The sequence below is a fragment of the Orycteropus afer genome, unplaced genomic scaffold, assembly GCF_000298275.1.
Source record: "Orycteropus afer afer isolate SDZICR_OR568_19922 unplaced genomic scaffold, OryAfe1.0 scaffold00128, whole genome shotgun sequence".
Taxonomy (NCBI): domain Eukaryota; kingdom Metazoa; phylum Chordata; class Mammalia; order Tubulidentata; family Orycteropodidae; genus Orycteropus; species Orycteropus afer.
The window spans coordinates 8190700-8209649 of NW_006921715.1; the positions used below are offsets into that span (position 1 = coordinate 8190700).

The 18950-nt window shown below is 57.1% G+C and overlaps 1 protein-coding gene across 1 annotated transcript in view; it reads right to left on the bottom strand.

Annotated features, from left to right (window-relative positions):
• Nucleotides 1-18950, bottom strand: part of BRF1 (BRF1 RNA polymerase III transcription initiation factor subunit) — a 91575-nt gene that overhangs the window by 1302 nt on the left and 71323 nt on the right. The window contains exons 6-15 of the mRNA XM_007944594.1: nt 16183-16332; nt 14652-14745; nt 13512-13638; nt 12371-12410; nt 12200-12292; nt 7151-7420; nt 5657-5718; nt 4931-5012; nt 4802-4857; nt 4195-4454 (exon numbers count right to left, since the gene is read on the bottom strand). Of these exons, the coding sequence (XP_007942785.1) occupies nt 4195-4454; nt 4802-4857; nt 4931-5012; nt 5657-5718; nt 7151-7420; nt 12200-12292; nt 12371-12410; nt 13512-13638; nt 14652-14745; nt 16183-16332 (1234 nt within the window). The remainder of the gene's footprint in view (nt 1-4194; nt 4455-4801; nt 4858-4930; nt 5013-5656; nt 5719-7150; nt 7421-12199; nt 12293-12370; nt 12411-13511; nt 13639-14651; nt 14746-16182; nt 16333-18950) is intronic.

Genomic DNA, 18950 nt, shown 5'->3' on the forward strand with positions numbered 1-18950 from the left:
AAGACCTAGGACTGTCCCACACCCTCCAACCACAGGCTCCTGTCATGTCCCTGTGTGGGCTTGCCCACCCCTGTGACTTCAGTGACCCCAACTCATCTAGCCCTGGGGGTCCTGGGGCTCCTGTCTGCAGCCGCCCAGGCCTGCTTTCGCTTTGCCTGTGGTCTTGTCAGACAGGGCCCTGTCCACTCAGCCCCATGGTCGATGGCCTCTCCTGCCTTGTATGGGACGTTTAGGGATTTCCCATATTTCACTTCTGCAAACAGTGTGGTGGACACCCCAGAAGAGCGAGTCGCCCTCACACACAGAGAACATTGGCTGCTGCATGGCAAGGGGGCACTGGGACCATGGGCAGGGACACCCTCAGATTGGTGGCCGATGTCACCAGATGTCCCAGTCTTCCCAAATTAAGTGGGAAGCTGGAATTTTCTGAGCTCTTAATGTTTTGAGCACTGGCAGCTAATTCGATTTTCACCGAACCTGACATGCAGCCGAGCAGAGAACATGGTGGGCACCATCACCACATGCTCAGAAACACCTGATGAGCAAAAAAGATCGCAATGCTGCCACCCAGCTGTTGGCTGCGATGTCTGAGGCTGCCCACCTTCTGGGGAGACCGTGCAAAGGCGTGACGTGACCCCTGCTGGGTCCACTCCCCGCCACACCTTCCACTGGGGGATGCTACAAGAGGAGAGGGAGCCCCCTTCTTGGCCAGAAAGCCTGGAGCACTCTGGAGGCACATGCCTCCCTGAGCCCCACATCACTGCCTTTCCTCTGGGCTGCACACACCCTGCCTCATGCCCCAGAGCCTGCACACTCAGGCTGCTCAGAGACAGGGCCACTAGTCCTGCCTTCAGGGGCTGCTCCAAAAGTGTCAGCCCCTCAGCCTCCTCCCCTGCCCAAATGGCCCAGAGCTAACTATGTCACTTCCTTCTGGGTGTGTCCTCAGGCCAGAAGATCTGGGAAGGCAGCCCCAGCCCTAGCCCAGGACGACAGGGGCCGGCACTGGTGCTCCCGTTCCTTATCCTTGTCCAGAAGTAGTCTCATGTGGGGCCTCGTCCAGTCTAACACAGACCGCTATGCTCACTTGGGGCTGGGATCAAGAGACCTCAGGGAGGACACATCCCAGGGCCACCCCAGGAAGGAGGCCCCATCTGGAAGCAGCCATGCTGGGGCCCATGAGGACCCACAGATCATCAGATCCCAGGGCTGCAAGAATTCTGTCATAGCCCTGCATTGGGGTTGTTGGGTGCAGGCCACACGTGTCCCCAGTGCCAGGCCCTCCAGGGCATAAGAGATCATGGTCAAGCCCGCCCCACCCCACATCCAGTATACCCCGTGGTTGACACAGTGTGCCCTACCTGACTAGGCACACTGAGCCAGCCGGGTACCATCACAGAGTCCAACTGGAAATGTCAAACACAGCAGGCCCCGCTGTGAGAGGTGGGGGGTCTGTCTGCCCTCTGGAGGCCATGGGTCCCAGGCCACAACCCTGTGACTCTATGCCAGGTGCCAGGAGGACAGAGGAGGAGCAGGGGCAGACCCAAGGAGAGCTGGGTGGGTAACAGGGCAGGGAGACAGAACCCCCTCTGTAATTTTAAAGGACTTTCCCACCAGGCCCTGAAGCCTTGTGTTAAACGTTTACAACACGGAGCCTGTACTTGGGAAAACTGGTTTCTGTGACGGGAAACAGTGCACACACATGCACACACACCATGTGTAATCACACATGTGCACACTCACGCACACACATGCACACACCCTCACATGCAACCACACACGCACACACATTCATACACATATGCATTCACACGCAACCATACACATGCTCATGCACACATGCACTCACAACCCCGCACATGCTCACAGATGCATGTACTCATGCACATGCCCTAACATGCAATCACACACATGCACTCATGCCCTCACATGCTACCACACTCACACACACATGTACTCACAATGCACTCACATCCTCACATGCAACGACACGTGCACACACATGTGCTCATGCACATGCCCTCACATGCAATTACACACATGCACTCACGCACACACTTCACACACACATGCACAAACACCCTTGTGGTAGTTCAGTTTGTGTGTTGACTTGGCTGGGCCTGGTTGAGTGGCTGGGCAGCTGGATGTAGTCATTCCCCATGATGAGACTGGTCATCAACTCCGTGGTGGAATCTACTATGAGCAGCTGAGTAGCTGCCTCAGGGATGTGGTCTGCTTCCTATATATAAGGAGAAGCCTTGGGGAATGGTCTCTAGCTTATGGCATGCTTGGACCTTGCATGTAGCATGTCACTGTTCAGCAGCCTGCCATGCTCTGCTGACCTTGGGACTTTCAATGGACTTGAATGAATGGCTTGCCGTGTGGTTTGGTAACACTGGGACTGTGCCTTTTTACTTGTCAACCTTGGGCTTGTCAGCCTCAGCAGCCAGCAGCTGTCCGAGTGAAGAGAAGCCTCCGGCTTCAGTGGTCGGGAGCAGCGGGCAGAGCTGGAGCCCGAGACTGAAGGGCTCTCACCAGCCCCTGGAGCCTGGCGCTTTGAACTCGGACTTAAAGCCTCCAAAATTGCAAGAGAATAAACTCCTGTTTTTGCAAGCCAGCCCATTTGTGGTATCTTCTGGTAGAGCGGCAACAGGTAACCGAAACAACCCTCACATGTAACCACACATGTTCATGCACACATGCACCCACACCCACACATGCAACCACACATGTTCGCACACACCTGCACACATGCCCTCACATGCAACCACACACACGTACTCATGCACACACGCATGCGCCCTCACATGCAACCACAAGCACTCACACACATGCACTAATGCTTTTGCATGCAACCACATGCTCATTTATACATGCACTCATGCACACATACACATGTACTCCTGTACACAGATGCATGTACACATGCACACATCCTCACATACAACCACATGCACACATGCACACGCCCTCACATGCAATCACACACACTCACATGTAGACACACCTCACATGCAACTACACACATGTTCACACACATATGCTCACTCAGATGCACACACACCCTCACATGCAACCACACATACATGCACTCATGCCCTCACATGCAACCACACGCTCACACATATGCACATACTCACTCATGCACACACATACACACATTCATGTGCATACATATGCACACTCATATAGACAGCACATGTGCTCATGCACACACATGCATGCTCATGTGCGCACATCTTCCAGGGCTACAGGTAGACAGACATTGTAGGACCAGGCCACTCCCAGCATCTCTGTAGCTCTGAACCCAAGGTGTCCCCTGCCTGGCTGAGACAGCTGTGTCTAGGCCTCGAGCAGGCTCTCATACAGACCCAGCCTAGAAGTCAGGAAACCCTTCCTGCACAGATGGGGATATTGGTACAAACCAGGGCCCACAGGAGAAATGCCAGATCTCAAAGGACAGGGCTAGGCAGGGCCCTCACCTCAGAGCCACACTGGGAGCCCAAGACCAGGGCATCCAGTGTGGGTCTAAGGCCCACCCGCCCCTCTGGCCACCTTCCTGTTTGTCCCACTGCCCCAAGAAGATTGTGGAAGATGACACAGTCAACAACCTAATGAACAGAGGCAAGGCCCTGGACTGACAAGTCACAGAGGAAATACCACAAAAACATGTGAAAAGATGCTTAGGACACTAGAGAGAAAGGAAAAGCCAACATCTGTCCCCTCTGACAAGTGTGCCAGGGACTTGGGGACAGTGTGAGGGCTGGGGCATGGGGGGTGCAGCTCCACGAGGGGAGACACTTCCAGGGCTGTGTCCCAGGATCTCGAACACATGCCAACAAGGCCCACAGCCACCGGGAGCCACTGGTTGGCAGCTCAGGCCCCTCCAGCAGTCTCCTGGGCCAGCATAAGGACAGCTGTGCCAGTGAGGAAGCACGGCCCAGGCTCTAACACAGTCTCCCACCTGCAGAACACCAGGGTCCTAGTGCTGAAGACCCCTCTCCTTCCAGCCGTGTCCACCATGGTAGTGAGTGAATCACCACCTCACCCTAAGAGAAGCCCAGAGACAAACCTGTCCCCAGCATACATGGTGGCCCCTTTCTCAGAGATGGGCCCCCACTTGATACAGCCCCTGGGAGACCCTGGGGTCATGGGACCTGCCCAGACACAGGTAGGCAGAAACCGCCTGCACGGTACCTCTTCCCACTGCTGGCTGCGGACTCTGTGGTGCTGCGGCCAGCTGCTGCCCTTCTCCGAGACAGCTTCCTGGTGCCGGCCGGCCCTGGTGGCGGTGTGTCCCCCCCTGGTGGGGCCTGGCCCGCACTGGCACTGTCCAGGTCTCGCAGCACGTGGTAGTTGATCTTGCTGGAGATCTTTTTCTGTTCCAGCATCTTCTCAATGGCCTCCCCGGCCGTGCTGGCCTGGATGGGAGCCCGCTTCTTGCTCGACTTCTTTGGCTGCAGTAGGCAGAGAAGGAAGGGCTGCAGGTCCTGCCAGGGGTGCCGTCGGCCAGGACACGAGGGCTCCAGAGGCATCTGGAACTCCCAACTCGGCAGAGGACCCCCTAAGTGTGCCTCAGAAGCTCCGGCCTCACCACCCTGTCCTGCTGAGTCGTGTGGCCTGGACACCGCAGCAGGCCAGCCACCTGACCTCACCCATACTCTGTCCCCATCCTCACCCACCTCACACCCAAGGCCCTGGCCCCCACCGCGTGGTGCCCTGTAGGTGCCGAGCGCCTTCTCCTCGTCCACCCCTACCCTCCCTGCCCTTCCCCCTCCCTAACAGGCCCTCCCCCGGCCCCCACCTTGTGCTCCCTGTAGATGCCCAGTGCCTTCTCCTTGGCGATTCTGGCTTCTTTCTCTGAAAGAGCAAGAGCTTGGGGTCAGGGAGCCTCCCTGGCCGACTACGGGGTTCTGGCCGCCCACCAGCTTACCCCTCTGCTCGCGTAGGTACTCGGCGTTCTCACGCATCCACAGCTCGGCCTTCACACGGGTCTCTGCCTCGTCCAGGATGTACTACATGGGCACAGAGATGGGTGTCAGCCCCCAGGCACCCACAGGTGTGCACCCTGGGCTCTCCCACCCTGAGCATCACCCCTGCTCTCACTGTCGTGAGGTGGAGGTGGCCAGCCACCGACCCCAGGCATCCTGCCCACTTGGTCCCACAACGGCACTGCCACTCTGGAACAGGCCCCACCACATGTCTGGACACAAGGGTGCCAAGCAAACAAGTGAGGGACAGGAGCTCAGTCACTCAGGAAATTCAGGGAGACTTTCCCAGCAGAGGACAGGCACCAGAGGCACACTGCACAGAGGGCCTGCGCCATGGAGGAGCAACACCCCTGCTGTAGCCAGACGGTGTCCTGAGCAGGACCAGGTGGCCGTGCACCTGTCGCGATTGTATGTGCTCTCAGGGCTCGTACTGCCTGAGGCCACCTAGAGCTGACACTAGGAGGAAGGAGCCTAGGGGTCTGAAGCGGCCATCAGACAGGTAGGTGGTGACAAGAGCTCCATGCCGGGGTCGGCTAGCAGCCAGGAGAAACAGCACATCTCCGAGAGGCCCCGATGAGCAGTGGCCCTGGGCTCAGGAGGACAAGAGGACCAGCCCCACCCCAGTGCCCAGCCAACGTGGGACGTACACATGGTGGGACACAGCTTACTTTGTCAATTTCAAGGTCGTCGATGCCACTAAGGTCCAGTTCGCCATCCTCCGAGGTGTCTTCTAGAGGGAAGCATGAGCATCAGCTTGCCGGTGAACACAGGTTAAAGTCACAGATGCCTTGGTCAGCTGGCTCCAAGCAGCCAGCCTCCTCAGTGGCCCTAGCCACACCCTGTTCTCTGGGCATCCACAGCAGTCATTTGAACGCCATGTCCCTGAGAACTTCACCTGCAGGAGAGCCACTCACATCACAGCGTGTGGGGAAGCAGGGCCCTGACGGGAGCTACTGTGAGGCCAGAGACTCCAGCATGGCTGGGAGACCCAGGAACTGGGCCCCCACAAAACGGAAGACAGATCAGCTGGTGAGATCGAGGGTGTCCAGTGTGGTCCCCTCAGGCTGGGGCGGAACGAGGGTTATTTCAGGTGCAGGACTACCATTCTCCCAGGGGTCCCTTGTGGGCCACACCCTCTGGCCCCTCAGTATCCGGGCACCCTGCACCCCAGTTCCCTGCCTCCCTGAATCTACCAGGGTCCACCACTGAGTCCTATCAGCACTGACCCCACACAATGCCTCCCTCCCATCAGTTGGCCTTGTGCTTGGGGCCCGTGAAGGTGCCTCTCACACGCTCCAGCTGGAAGGCCACCCTGGGCCTCCTCTCCCTTGGCCACAGCCCTGGGCAGCACCTGGTCCCTGCCCGAGCCCTCCTGGTGCTCTGGGTGGCCCCCTGACAGGCAGGGAGTGTGCACACACTCCCCTTACAGAGCATATTCAGTGCACACACAGGGTCCACCCCATGCCTGGCCCCAGAGGCACGTGATGTGCTTGGTAAACCAGGAGCTGACACTCGAGTCCTGCTTCCCTCTTTGCTAGGAAAGAGGACTGGCCATGGGAGCGATGGGATCTCTCTCGGGAGGGGCTCTTCCTGGAGGCACCAGCCTTCCAGGCCCATCTGCACAGCTGGCCGCTGCAGCCAAGGCTTTCAGACATGAGGGCACCTGGAGTGCAGCCTCAGGACACTGGACCTCCCCCAGGTGAGTCCCTGCTCCGGGGCTCCAATTGCCACGCAGCTACCATCCCCTGGTGCACACCACCAAGACGCTGCTTCTCCCAGGACGAGGCCCAGTGTCTGCCGCAGCATCTGGTCATCCCAACAGATGGTGGTGGGCCCAGGACCCCTACACTCCAGCCCCAAGATGGGGATAAGACCCGACACGCTTGGCATCATGGGCCCTTCATCCGCAGGTACAGGGGCCAGGCCAGCAGCATCCCCTCAGGCAAGCCCACCCTCCTAAAACGCCCAAAGACACCTGGCTGTGGAGAGGGGACCAGGAGGGGGCCCTCTACACCCTCGCTGCCTACCAGCAGCCTTTCAGCTCAGACAGACACGACAGACCCTGTCGGGCTTGGCCCCTGCCACCAATGACGCCCATCCCCCAAAACAGCCCCCCCCGAAAGCAGCCCCCCTTTCCTTCCTGTCCGCACCCCAGAACTCACTGAGGTCCCGGCTTGGGGATGAGATGCACTCGCGGATGGACTCAGAGATGCCCAGGCTGGCGGCCGTGGGCAGGGGTCCGAGCAGGGACTCCAGGGCAGGGGGCTGGCTCCCCTCCTCAGTGCCCCCCACTGACTCTGAACTGCCCGGCAGGCCATCACCAAGGAGCTCCCGGTAAAAATCCTTGTTGAGGTGGCTGGCAGCAGCCTCCAGCTCTTCGTCCTCCACATCATCATCACCAAAGAAGCTGGACACGGTGTCCTCGATGGAGCCTGGGGACAGTGACACACCTGTCATCGAGCTGAAGAGCCACCCTCAGCCGAGCCTGCGGTGTGGTGAAGAAACCCCTCCACCAACCTCCAAGAGATGGTTTCTCCACCTATTTCAACAGCCGTGGTACCAGCCCTCAGGCTGCCATCACCAGGTGGGGGGAGGTGTTTTCAACAAAGGGTGCTGGACACCTGATGTCCACAGCAAAGCACAACCCTCCACCTGCACCCACACACAGACCCACACGCCTCACGCCACCCAGCCCCGTCACAGACCCACACGCCTCACACCACCCAGCCCCGTCACAGACCCACACGCCTCACGCCACCCAGGCCCGTCACAGACCCACACGCCTCATGCCACCCAGCCCCGTCACAGACCCACACGCCTCACGCCACCCAGCCCCATCACAGACCCACATGCTTCACAGACCAACATGCTTGACACTAACAGACTCCCTGTCACAGACCCACACACCTCACACTAACAGCAAGTCTCTAACTATCATTGACCCACATGTGAGAGTTGAAACAATAAAATTTTAGAAGGAAACAGGAGAAAATCTGTGACCTTCAATTATTCAAAAATTTCCCCAATTTGACACTAAAAGCACAATCCATAAAAAGAAAACATGGATCACTTGGATCTTGTCAAATTTAAGAACTTCTACTCTTTGAAAAACACCGCTAAGAAAATGAAACCCCACAGATGGGAGGGAGGACCTGCAAACAACACATCTGACGAGGGACTGTACCCAAGGTGCACAAACAACCCATGAGAACGGACGTGAGCAGGTGCTGCAGAAAAGGTGAAAACCCCACCCAACCTACTGCCAGCAAGTCAGTTCTGACCCTTAGAGACCCCCAGTGGGTTCCCAAGGCAGGAGATCTTCATGGAAGTAGACTGCCCTGTCTTCCATCTGAGGAGAAGCGGGTGGGTTTGAACCACCAACCTTCTGGCTAGCAGTGAAATGCCTAAGTGGGTGGCAAAGTCCATGAAGCCGTGCTCGATAGCACTGGTCGCTAGGGAAACACACAGCTCTGAACAGGCTACCGCTACAGAGACTGACTAGTGGCTACATCACCTGCTTCTGAGGAGGCTGGGCCGCTGGCGTGCTCATGCTGCTGCCCCCGGGGAAACGGGCCACAGCCACCAGCAACCCAGCCATCCCACATCCAGGTAATGCCAAGAGAAAGGAAAACACCCCTCACAGAGATGTGCAGGGGTGTCATCGCAGGTTTATCTGACAGCCCCAAGCTGCAAACAATCCACGTGTCCCTCAGCAGGCGAAGGGATAGCCCGGTACTCATGGAAAGTTACTGCACTATAAAAAGCATCACAGCAGTGGTTCACCCAACAACACGGACACACCTCAGAAGACTCCACCGAACAAAAGAGGGGTGCTACAGTGTGGTTCCATTCCCACAGAAAGCGCAACTGACTCCCAGGGACAGAAGGAACAGTGGTTCCCCTGGCACAAGGGTCGTTACCACCAGGCATGAGGACTGGAGGTGATAGATAACGCATTGTTGTGGACTGAAGCATGGCCCCCAAAAATGCGAGTTGTGAACCCTAACCCCTATACCACAGCTGTACCACAGCTGCACACAAAGGACACCCTATTACGCTAATGAGACCATGACTGGCACAAGGTGTGTCTTCAACCAATCACTTGTGAGATATCAAAGAGCAGAGCAGCTACAGAGAAAGTGAGGACAAACAGGGTGGATGGGTGCCACACAGAGGTCTCCAAGGAGCACCATGCAGCATCCAGAGAAGCCGAGACCAAGGCCTTCCCCAGGGCACAGAGAGCCTTCCTCCACAGCTGGGGCCTGAATTTGTACTTCTAGGGGCCTGTGAGAAACGGGAGCCTTGGTGGCACAGTGGTTAAGCACTCAGCTACTATCCCAAAGGTCAGTGGTTAGAAACCACCAGCGGCTCTGTGGGAAAAAGTTACAATCAGCTTCCGTGAAGACTGACAGCCTGGGAGACACTGTGGGGCAGTTCCACTCTGTCCTCTAGGGGTGCTATGAGTCAGAATGAACTCCACGGCAGTGGGTGTGGTTTGGGCTTTGCTTCTATGAAGACTGACAGCCTTGGAGACCCTGTGGGCAGTTCCACTCTGTCCTCTAGGGGCGCTGTGGGTGGGGATTGACTCCAGGGCAGTGGGTGTGGTTTGGACTTGCTTCCTTGAAGACTGACAGCCTGGGAAACCCTGTGGGCATCTACTGTGTCCTCTAGGAGCGCTGTGGGTCAGAATCGACTCCGTGGTACAGGATTTAGATTTTTGGCTTTCACTGTGTGGAAACAAGTGTCTACTCTTTAAGTCACTGACACATGAGGTGTGTTTCTGCTACAATGGCTTGAGGAGAGGGGACCGGCCCTGAGCAGGGAAGATATGTACAACATACCTGCAGATACATGTAACTTCCAGAGTACCAACACCACCTCAATAAAGGTGTCAGAAGACCACTGAACAGCACACCTTAAAAGGCACCTTAAAACACCTCTTCTGAAGTGCTTTCTTGGATGTCTGATATGTTCAAGGTCATGAATGGCGATGAGGGCGACATGAGTCTCGATGTTTCCTGGACCACGTCTCAGCGTACCTCCTTACTCAGGCCCTGCCACCAAGCTGTCCACCACAGTAGAGCCCGCCTCATCCCTGTGCTGGCCTCCAGGTGGCTCTGTGCACTTCAGCAGTGTGGCGTGGGGAAGGGGTCTCTGCACTGCTGGGCCCCAGAGGCCAGGACTAAGCCAGCATGCTGGACACATGCTGTCCTCGTTCCCAGGAAAGGTGCTCTCACTGACCTGGGGTTGTTTCCTCCTCAACACCCCCAACTTCCTCAGCCCCCAGCCCCACTTCTTCCCTCAGGTCAGCCTCACCATGTCCCTGCCCAGCCACAGGGAGCGATGGCCCCAAGAGGGACAACGTGTGCCGAGGACCCGCACTGCTCAGGCCTCCTGCAACCAAGAGCTGTGGACAACAGCCCCATCCAGTGAGCCCTCAGGCTGCCACGACAAGGTATCAGCTGAGGAAGGGTCTCACTGGCCATCCAGGCAGACATGGGCACCAGTGCAGGACGACATGCGGGAAGGACCGAAAACAGCAAGGCTGGGGCTGGGGGGGAAGGTGGGTCTGTCCCTGGGCCTCACAGGAAAGCTGTGGATGGGGCACCCCAACTGCACGAGACCGATACCACAGGTGGCAGCACTATCACGGAGGCTGGCCATGGGAGGGGGGGAGCGGCAGCAGGTGCGGCGCTCACGGCAGGTGCTGCAGACGTGGCCTGAGTATCAGGATGAGAGGGACCACAAAGAAACCGCCAAAGGCAGCACAGACATCCCAGGTTCTGAGACCTGTACGGAAGCCTGCCTTCACTACAAGGGAATGAGTCAAGGTCAGACACCAAGGAAAAGCCAGCTTCTCGGACTGGGCTCTCTGCCGTATGAAGGGGTGAGTGTGAGCTAAGGGGGAGGTCAGCCAGTGGACACAGAGCGCCCACGGCCCAAACCGCTTCACGCCACAAGTCAGGAGCAGCCTGAGGCCCAGAAGGGGCAGCAGCAGTAGTCGGCCAGCTCACTCTGTCCCCAAGAGACCAACAGGGCAGGACCTGATAAGGGTTCAGAACTCCAGAACAACCCAGCGAGACAGAAGCCGGGTTGGAGCCAGGCACTCGGCAGACAAGCCCCTTCCCTGGGCCCAGAAATGTGGGCAGCCTTTCTGTCAGCTGCTCACAGAACATGCTCAAAGTCCACCATGCATGGCCACAGAAACCAACAACTCTGTAAAGCCGCAGGAGCAATCTCCCGCTACTGCACAAGTAACCAACTCAGTGAAGCCGCGAGAGGGGCTCCAGTTACCAACTAACCAATGACTCAGTAAAGCTGCAAGAGAGGTCTCCGGTTACCGCACAACTACCAACTCAGTAAAGCAGTGAGAGCGGTCTCCGGTTATCGCAGAACTAACCGACTCAGTAAAGCAGTAAGAATGGTCTCCGGTTACCACAGAACTAACCAATGACTCAATAAAGCAGTAAGAGCAGTCTCCGGTTACCGCACAACTAACCGACTCAGTAAGAGCGGTCTCCCATTACTACACAACTAACCGACTCAGTAAACCCACAAGAGTGGTCTCCGGTTACTGCAGAACTCACATGCCCAATGGAAGTAGAACCCAAGCACAACTCCGAGGGTGAAGGCAGAACGAGCTGAGACTAAAGAACTAGAATCAGCATTTCCTGGGGAAGCGCAGTAACGTGGCTGTGACACCATCACTCGGAGGAAAACACCTCCCTAAGCATGCCCAGCCACAGACACGTCAGAGTAAGGGGGTCACCGACACAGAGGACGGAAACATTAGCAAACAGCATGGTCCATGGAGAGCAGGAAGGTCACGGGTGCAGCCAAGTCAGTTAAGTTGATGCAAAAGGAAGTGTACCCATCCTGAAAACCACAGCAAACTACAGCATGGAAGCTGAGAAGCCATGGGATTGAGGGGCCGGGGGCTGGCACCAAAGCTCCTGCCTGGCCCTGGAAGGTGGCTCAAGGGGACTGGGAACAGACATGGTCTCGACACTGGGCTGGTGGACAGGGTCAGGACGAAGCGGGAGGGGCTGGAATCGGACAGAGGTGGCATGGGGCATCTAGGGAGCCCAGTGTGCTGGGGCCAGGGGACCACAGGGCTGGGTGGGGTGGTACTGAGTTCTGTGTGGGCACGTGGGGCTGAGGGGTGCTGAGGGCACAGGGGCACTGCCCTTCGCACCAGCGGCTGAGCTCACCGTCTCTGGCCAGGGTGGCCAGGGCCCCCTTCGCCTTCGGCCGACTACTTTCCAGCTCAATCTCAATGGCATCCTGGTAGCTGGAGATCTCACCTGAGAGAGGAGTTCAAGGTCAGCACAAAACCCACTTTCCAGAGAAACCAAAGTATCCGCTGGTGGGCTGCTAGCTACCTTCGACTTCCTCCAGTTGCTTTGACAGGACTTGCTCCAGCTGAAAGAGAAGAAGGGGTAGTCAGGGCAGGGGCTGGACACGTGCACCTCCCATATGTGGGGGCTCAGAACATGCTGCCCCCCCCCCACAGCAGACATGTAAGGTGGATGTGTGAGGCATCAAGGCTCGGGTAAGGGGCTGGGGATGTGGAGGCAGGAGGCACACGGGTGTGGAGGGCAGGAGGAGCCGGTGGGCGGTCTGCAGAGGACAGGCAGACAGGGAGAACAGAGCCTCTTGCCCACAGGAGGCCCCTAGGATGGCCTTGAAAACGGGATGCCGGTGGCGCTAGGCCGGGGGCCTGGCAGGTAGCTCTGATGAGCTCCCATGGGCTCCAAACTCCTCACGGCAAAGCAGACTGCTGTGCCAGCTTCCCTGTGCCAGCAGACGGATGTGCTCAGACAGCAGTGCCTGGCCGGGGGCTGTGTGCCATGCCCCAGGGCTCCCCACTCATCACTGTCACTTACCAGTGGGAGTGGCCCAACCAGTGGGGCCACTCGGGCTACTCATGGGGAACTGCCAGCCTCCGGAGCTCCCTGCCTGAGAGGACAACCTCCTGCAGGTGCCAGAGCCCCCTGGGCACCTCAGCCCGGTGCAGCCCCCGTCGACCGTGACGTACACCCTGCCCAGCATCCCTGCAGACCAGCCCTACATCTGACCTGGCACTTGGCCCCAAAACATGGCAACCAGAGATGGCCACTTCCTAACCCACTCAGGGCCTCCACCGTGTGTCCTCAAGTCTGCAGCTGCTGAGGGTCCACGGCCTGTTCCAGAAGGTGGAGGCCTCTGCCCGTCCCAGCAACTGCCGGGCTGTTCTCTCATGGGAACCTGGAGAGCGTACTGACGGGAGGGGCTTCCAGACACCCTCACCGCAGCAAGGTGACGGCCACCACTGGTCTCCCAGCGACGGAATGGGCAGCAAACCCTGAACTCAGGAGTGCCACTACCCAATCTCCCTGTCCCTCCTAGAAGTCGGACCCTGCAGAGGTCCTGGCTGGCTGTGCAGGCAGCTCACTCCACCGTGGCCATGTGCTCAGTGGCAGCAGGGGGCACTGAGGCTGTGGGTGCTGTGGGGCCGGTGCCAGGATGACACCAGGCACCCACCTGCTGCATCCGCAGCTTCCTCTGCCCAGCCGTGTACGAGGGGGGGTCGCACTCCTCCTCCAAGTCGATCCTCATGAACTCGTCGATGGTCAGCTGACTGGTGGGGGTGTCTTCAAATTCAGTGAGCCTGAAACACAAAGGGGTCATGCTGGACAGCCACCCTCAACCCGTGAGCAGGCCACCTCCCGGCAGCTTCTCAGCCCCTGCCTGACCCTGCCAACAGCTTGGCTTCCACAGGAAGAGCACTCCAGGTCCCAGCAGGAAGACCACATGCAAGCCCCAGCCGGCAGCTGTCGCTAGCAGGTGAGACTCCGCACATCAGGGTGAGTGGCTGAAGGCTGACTCCGACCCACCTGGTCAACTCAACATCACATGGTGTTTTCAAATGCTCCGTAATGGAGTTTTAAAAGAGAATTAACCAAGATAGCAGGTACTGAGTGGATCCCAGCTCACGACAGCCCCACATAAGTCAGAGCAGACCTGGGCTCCACGGGGCTCTTGGGCCTGATTTTTCAGAAGCAGATGACCAGGCCTTTCTTCCGAGGCATTGCTGGGTGGACACGAGCCTCTGACCTCTTGGTGAGCAGCTGAGTGTGTGGATAGTTTGCACCACATGGGGCCCCTCAGGGGAATTGAGGGCAACAGAATGGCATCCCTCTGCCTCTGAGACCTGCCAGGGACGTGCTGGCAGCTGATAGGCAGCTTTGCCATGATCCGCACAGCAGCGAGTACAGGGGGATGGCGCGGTGGTGTCCATCCCCGCAGACCGCTTCCTGACGCAGTCCCTCCAGGCAGGATGGGGAGCTCCTGGGCCTGTCCCTGAGCAGGTGGGGCTGCCGTGAGCTCGCAAGGTGGTTAAATGTCACCCTGCCTTCAGTGGACAGGCAGCCTCCCCTTCAGTCCCAGCCTCCCAATTGGGGTTGGCCACTCAGGTCCTCGAGGTCCAGGGAGGCTACACTGAGTCCGAGCCCAGCTGCTGCAGTGCTATGCCCCCAGCCAACCCACCTGCTTCCTGCCTGGAGTAGGGGACTGGGCACTTGCCCCACCTTAATAAGAATCACCAGGATGGGGCCAAGTATGGCCTTCAAGCTATGCCCTGCCACTCAGACGAGCGAACACTGCCGTCTCCACAGCACCTACCTCTTGCGCAGTGTCGACTCACACACTTTGACCACGCTGATGACCTCTTTGACGGTTCTCCGGAAGTCGTGCATCCTGGCCGCAACCAGAAGGGCTGGGAGAAGCAAAGACAGGCTCAGTGATAGCACTAGCACTAGCAGAAATTTGGGAGCTCTGGTGGTGTAGTGCCTAAGGCACTTGACTGCTAACCAGAAGGCTGGCGGTTCAAACCCACCAGCCACTCCTCGGAAGGAAGGTTGGGCAATCTACTTCCACAGTGATACCGCCTCGGAAACCCAAGGAGGGGTTGGTATGAGTCGGGGTCGACTTGATGGCACGTAACAACAACAAACAGCAGAAATTAAGATGACACACCTGCTGTAGCCACACAGTGGCCACAAGCTGCCCTGCACATGCAGCAAGACCCTGCCTGGTGCTGGCACCGGAGCCAATGGTCCGAGCATGGAGTGTCCATGCTTCCTTCATACTGGGATGCCCGGGGCCTGAGGGAATGGGGCGAGTCCCGCCTGGGGCCTGGGGGGACAGGGAGGGTCCTGCCTCACTCCTGGAGGTGTCAAGGCCATGCCACTAGCAGACTCCTGGGATCGTCATGCTGTCCTGCATGTACTAGGCTGTCATTAAGAGCCACAGTGAGCACAGTTCCACACACTTTGCTTCAGAACCCAAAGAGCTAGAACAGAGTTTGGGAACTTTATGCGACTCTTGGAAGCGCACAGAGGTGACATTAAGGTGACTGGTGAGTGGCCTGTGGTGATGGGAGCTGAGTGCTCCAAGGACAGAGCCCAGAGTTGAGGAGGAGAGAGGGTAATGCTGATACAGGGTGGCTGCTGCATTTTTGCCCCAGAGTGAGGCTGACCCTGCCGTGCCCACCACAGACCAGGACCCAGGGCCCAGGGCAGCATCGCTGGCTATCAGCTGCTCGTCTGAGCCCTGGCACTGCGACAGGTGTGGAAAGCATGGGGTGAAGCGGGGGGGGGGCCCAGGAGAAGTGGACAGGTGACAGGCCTGCCCGACCAGCACCGTCAGGAAGAGGCAGGAGGGCCTGTGTGGGGCAGGAGCAGCAGGGGCACAGGGTAGGCCCCCTCACTGGCTGGGCACAGAACCCCTGAGCTGGAATGGGCCCCGGGGAGACAGGAACCCTGGTGAAGGGGGACTGTACTTCTAACCATGCCAGGAGTGGCATCTCAGGGCCAGGCTGGGGTACCTGCTGCTGCCCAGAAGATGCCTAGGCCCGGAGAGACCAGTGGAGCCTGGAGAGCAGGGTCCAATCATGAACCTTGGACCTGAAGGTTCTGCTCACTGACAGGCAGGGCCAAGCATGAGGCTGCAGCTCACTACAGAATGAGCCCAGACACCTGGCAGCCAAGGGGGATAGACTAGCAGAGACAGGGACAGCTGAGCCCTGGCAGGCTATGGGGGTATCTGGTGACTGTGAAACCCTGCCATGTCCAAGGATTTTCCCGGTGCCCCACCACATGCCATGCCTATGCCACAGAGCCCTGAAGGGCATCAGCACATGTGCATCACATACCTGCACCACACAGCCCCGAAGGGCGCCGGCCCGTGTGCATCCAGTCCCTCTTCATGCGTTGCAGCAGCCGCAGAGCCGTCATGGACACCTCGTGGTTCTTCTCCCCGAACTCCAGCAGATGGGCGAAGCGGGGGATATACAGGCAGGGGTCTGCAGCAGACACAGTGCTCAGTGTGCCCAGCCTACCTCGCCCTGACAAGCTGGCATGATGCCAGCCCCATCTGTCCCCCACACACAGTCTGTGTCCCCCTCCTGTGGCCCCGTACCCTATCACTTGGCCAGAGAGGTTGCAGACACTGTGCCCATCACTGCCTAACCCTAACCCTTGCTGGCCTCACGGAGCACAGGGAGGGCAGTCACACTGCAGCCTGATTCAGCCTCTAGGGACATGCTGTCCCCAGAGCTCTTCCTGCTCAGGTGTTTGCTGGAGACACCCAGAAGTGGAACGACTGGGAAAGTGCATGGATGGGATGAGGCAGGACTCTAGGACCAGCTGGGTAGTTCACATCAGCCGACCCCACACGTGTGGGGAGGAGGGCCTGCTAGTACCTGCACGGCACTACACTGGGCTACTGTGGGGGCAAACACAGATCATAGCATGTGTGCATCCACACACATGCTCACACTCGCACACATGCCTATACGCACTCACACCCACATTCACTCACACACACGTGTCACACTCACTCGTACATATGGACACATGTAGACACGGGCAAGCACATGCAATCACACACCCACACTCACTCAGTCACACATGTACACATTCACTCATACACATGCACTCACACACACTCACACTCACATGTATACATTCACTCATGCATACATGCACTCACACATATATGCATTTATATGCATGGCTACATGCACTCACACACACGCTCGCACTCACACGTGTACACATTCACTCATACACACAGACACATGCATTCACACACCCACACTCACATTGTACACATACACTCATGCACACATGCACTCATTCACTCACACATATGCCTACATGCACTCACACCCACACACGTACACATTCACTCACACACACACATGCACGCAGGCACATGCACTCACACACTCACATTCACTCACACGTGTACACATTCATGCATGCACACATGAACTCACACACCTACATTCACTTGTACTCACATGTGTACATGTTCACTCATACACACATGCACTCACAGGCACATGCACTCATTCACCCACATTCACTCATACTCACATGTGTGCACGTTCACTCATGCACATATGCACTCACACACTCATATTCACTCACACAGACATGTGCATGGTCACTCATGCCCTCATACACATACTCGTTCACTTGCACACATGTATGCTTACATATGTAAAAACATGCACTCACACGTACACACACACATGCAGTTTCTCATACATCTAATGCCTTGTTGACTGATTTTGCCTTGCACAGTTCAGAAGTGAGTGTAAACGTACTTTTACAGGTTTACTTTCTCCATTTCTTCCCCTATGGTACGTCAGCTTTGTAGAAGGAGAGGGACACCATCAACAGTGGGGCCCTGGCAAAGGACGGGCTTGTCAACTCCTGTTACCCTCTGATAGCCTCGTGGGAAGTAAGGCAGAAACTGTGTCTGTCGACCAGCACCCAGGACCCTTACATACGTGACTGGGATCTGGCCTGTTGCCCTCAGACCACCTAACGGACACAGGGAAGGGAAGCAGCCTGGGTTTGAGGCATTGTGTGCACTGCCCCATACCAAACCCAGCAGCAGTGGCATGAAGAATGACCCCCAGGACCACACCAGCCACCAGTCCAAACCACCCGAGCAGGCAGCTGTGCCCCTCAACCCTCCAGGCAGGAAGCTGGGCAGAGAGGACACAGCAGGCCAAGGCCACACAACAATGCACAGTGAGGAGAGGGCTCAGTGCTGGGCAGCCTGGAGGAATGGCCCACTTCCCCCCGTTCTCAAATGACTAGGTTGCAAAAAAGGTCTTCTTGGGAGAGAGAAAAAGGTGTATTTTTAAAATACTATAGTTGACACCGTGTGCAGAAATAAAAGAAATTAGACACTGACTGTACATGCCTCACAAAAACAAAATAAAAATGGGATCAGAGACCTTAACGAAAACCACAAAACTATAAAAACTTGAGAACGTGGGGAAGAAAGCCTAGGTGACCTTGGGCTTGATGCCAAGTCTCAGACGCAGCGCTGAGCTCGCCATCCACGCAACATGCTGCTGTGGATGCAGTGCCGAGCTCACGATCCGTGTGAGAATAAACTGATGAACTGGCCTCCATTCAATTCAAACCCTTCTGTTCTGTGAACAACACTGTTAAGAGATGACGAGATGAGTCACAGACAGGGGGAAACCTCTGTGGAAGGACTCGAACCTAAAATACAGAAACTGTTAAAGTTCAACAAGAAGATGCTCAACAAGTAAAGAGGACGGAAGAGCCGTGCAGACACCGTGCCAAAAACGAGAGACGCCAAATCAGCCACGGAAGTAGCTTCACCATCATGTCACTGCTGCTGTTGCCAGGTGCCATCCAGTCAGCTCCGACTCATAGTGACCCTACGCACAGCAGAACAAAACGTAGCCCGACTTCCTGTGCCAGCCTCACAATCCCTGCTGTACCTGAGCCTGTCATTGCAGCCACCAGATCAATCCATCTTGTTGAGGGCCTTCCACTCTTTCTCTCTTTTTTTTTTTATTAGGATTTGGGTGAAGATTTACAGAGTAAATTCACTTTTCATACAGCAGTTCACATATACTTTGTCTCA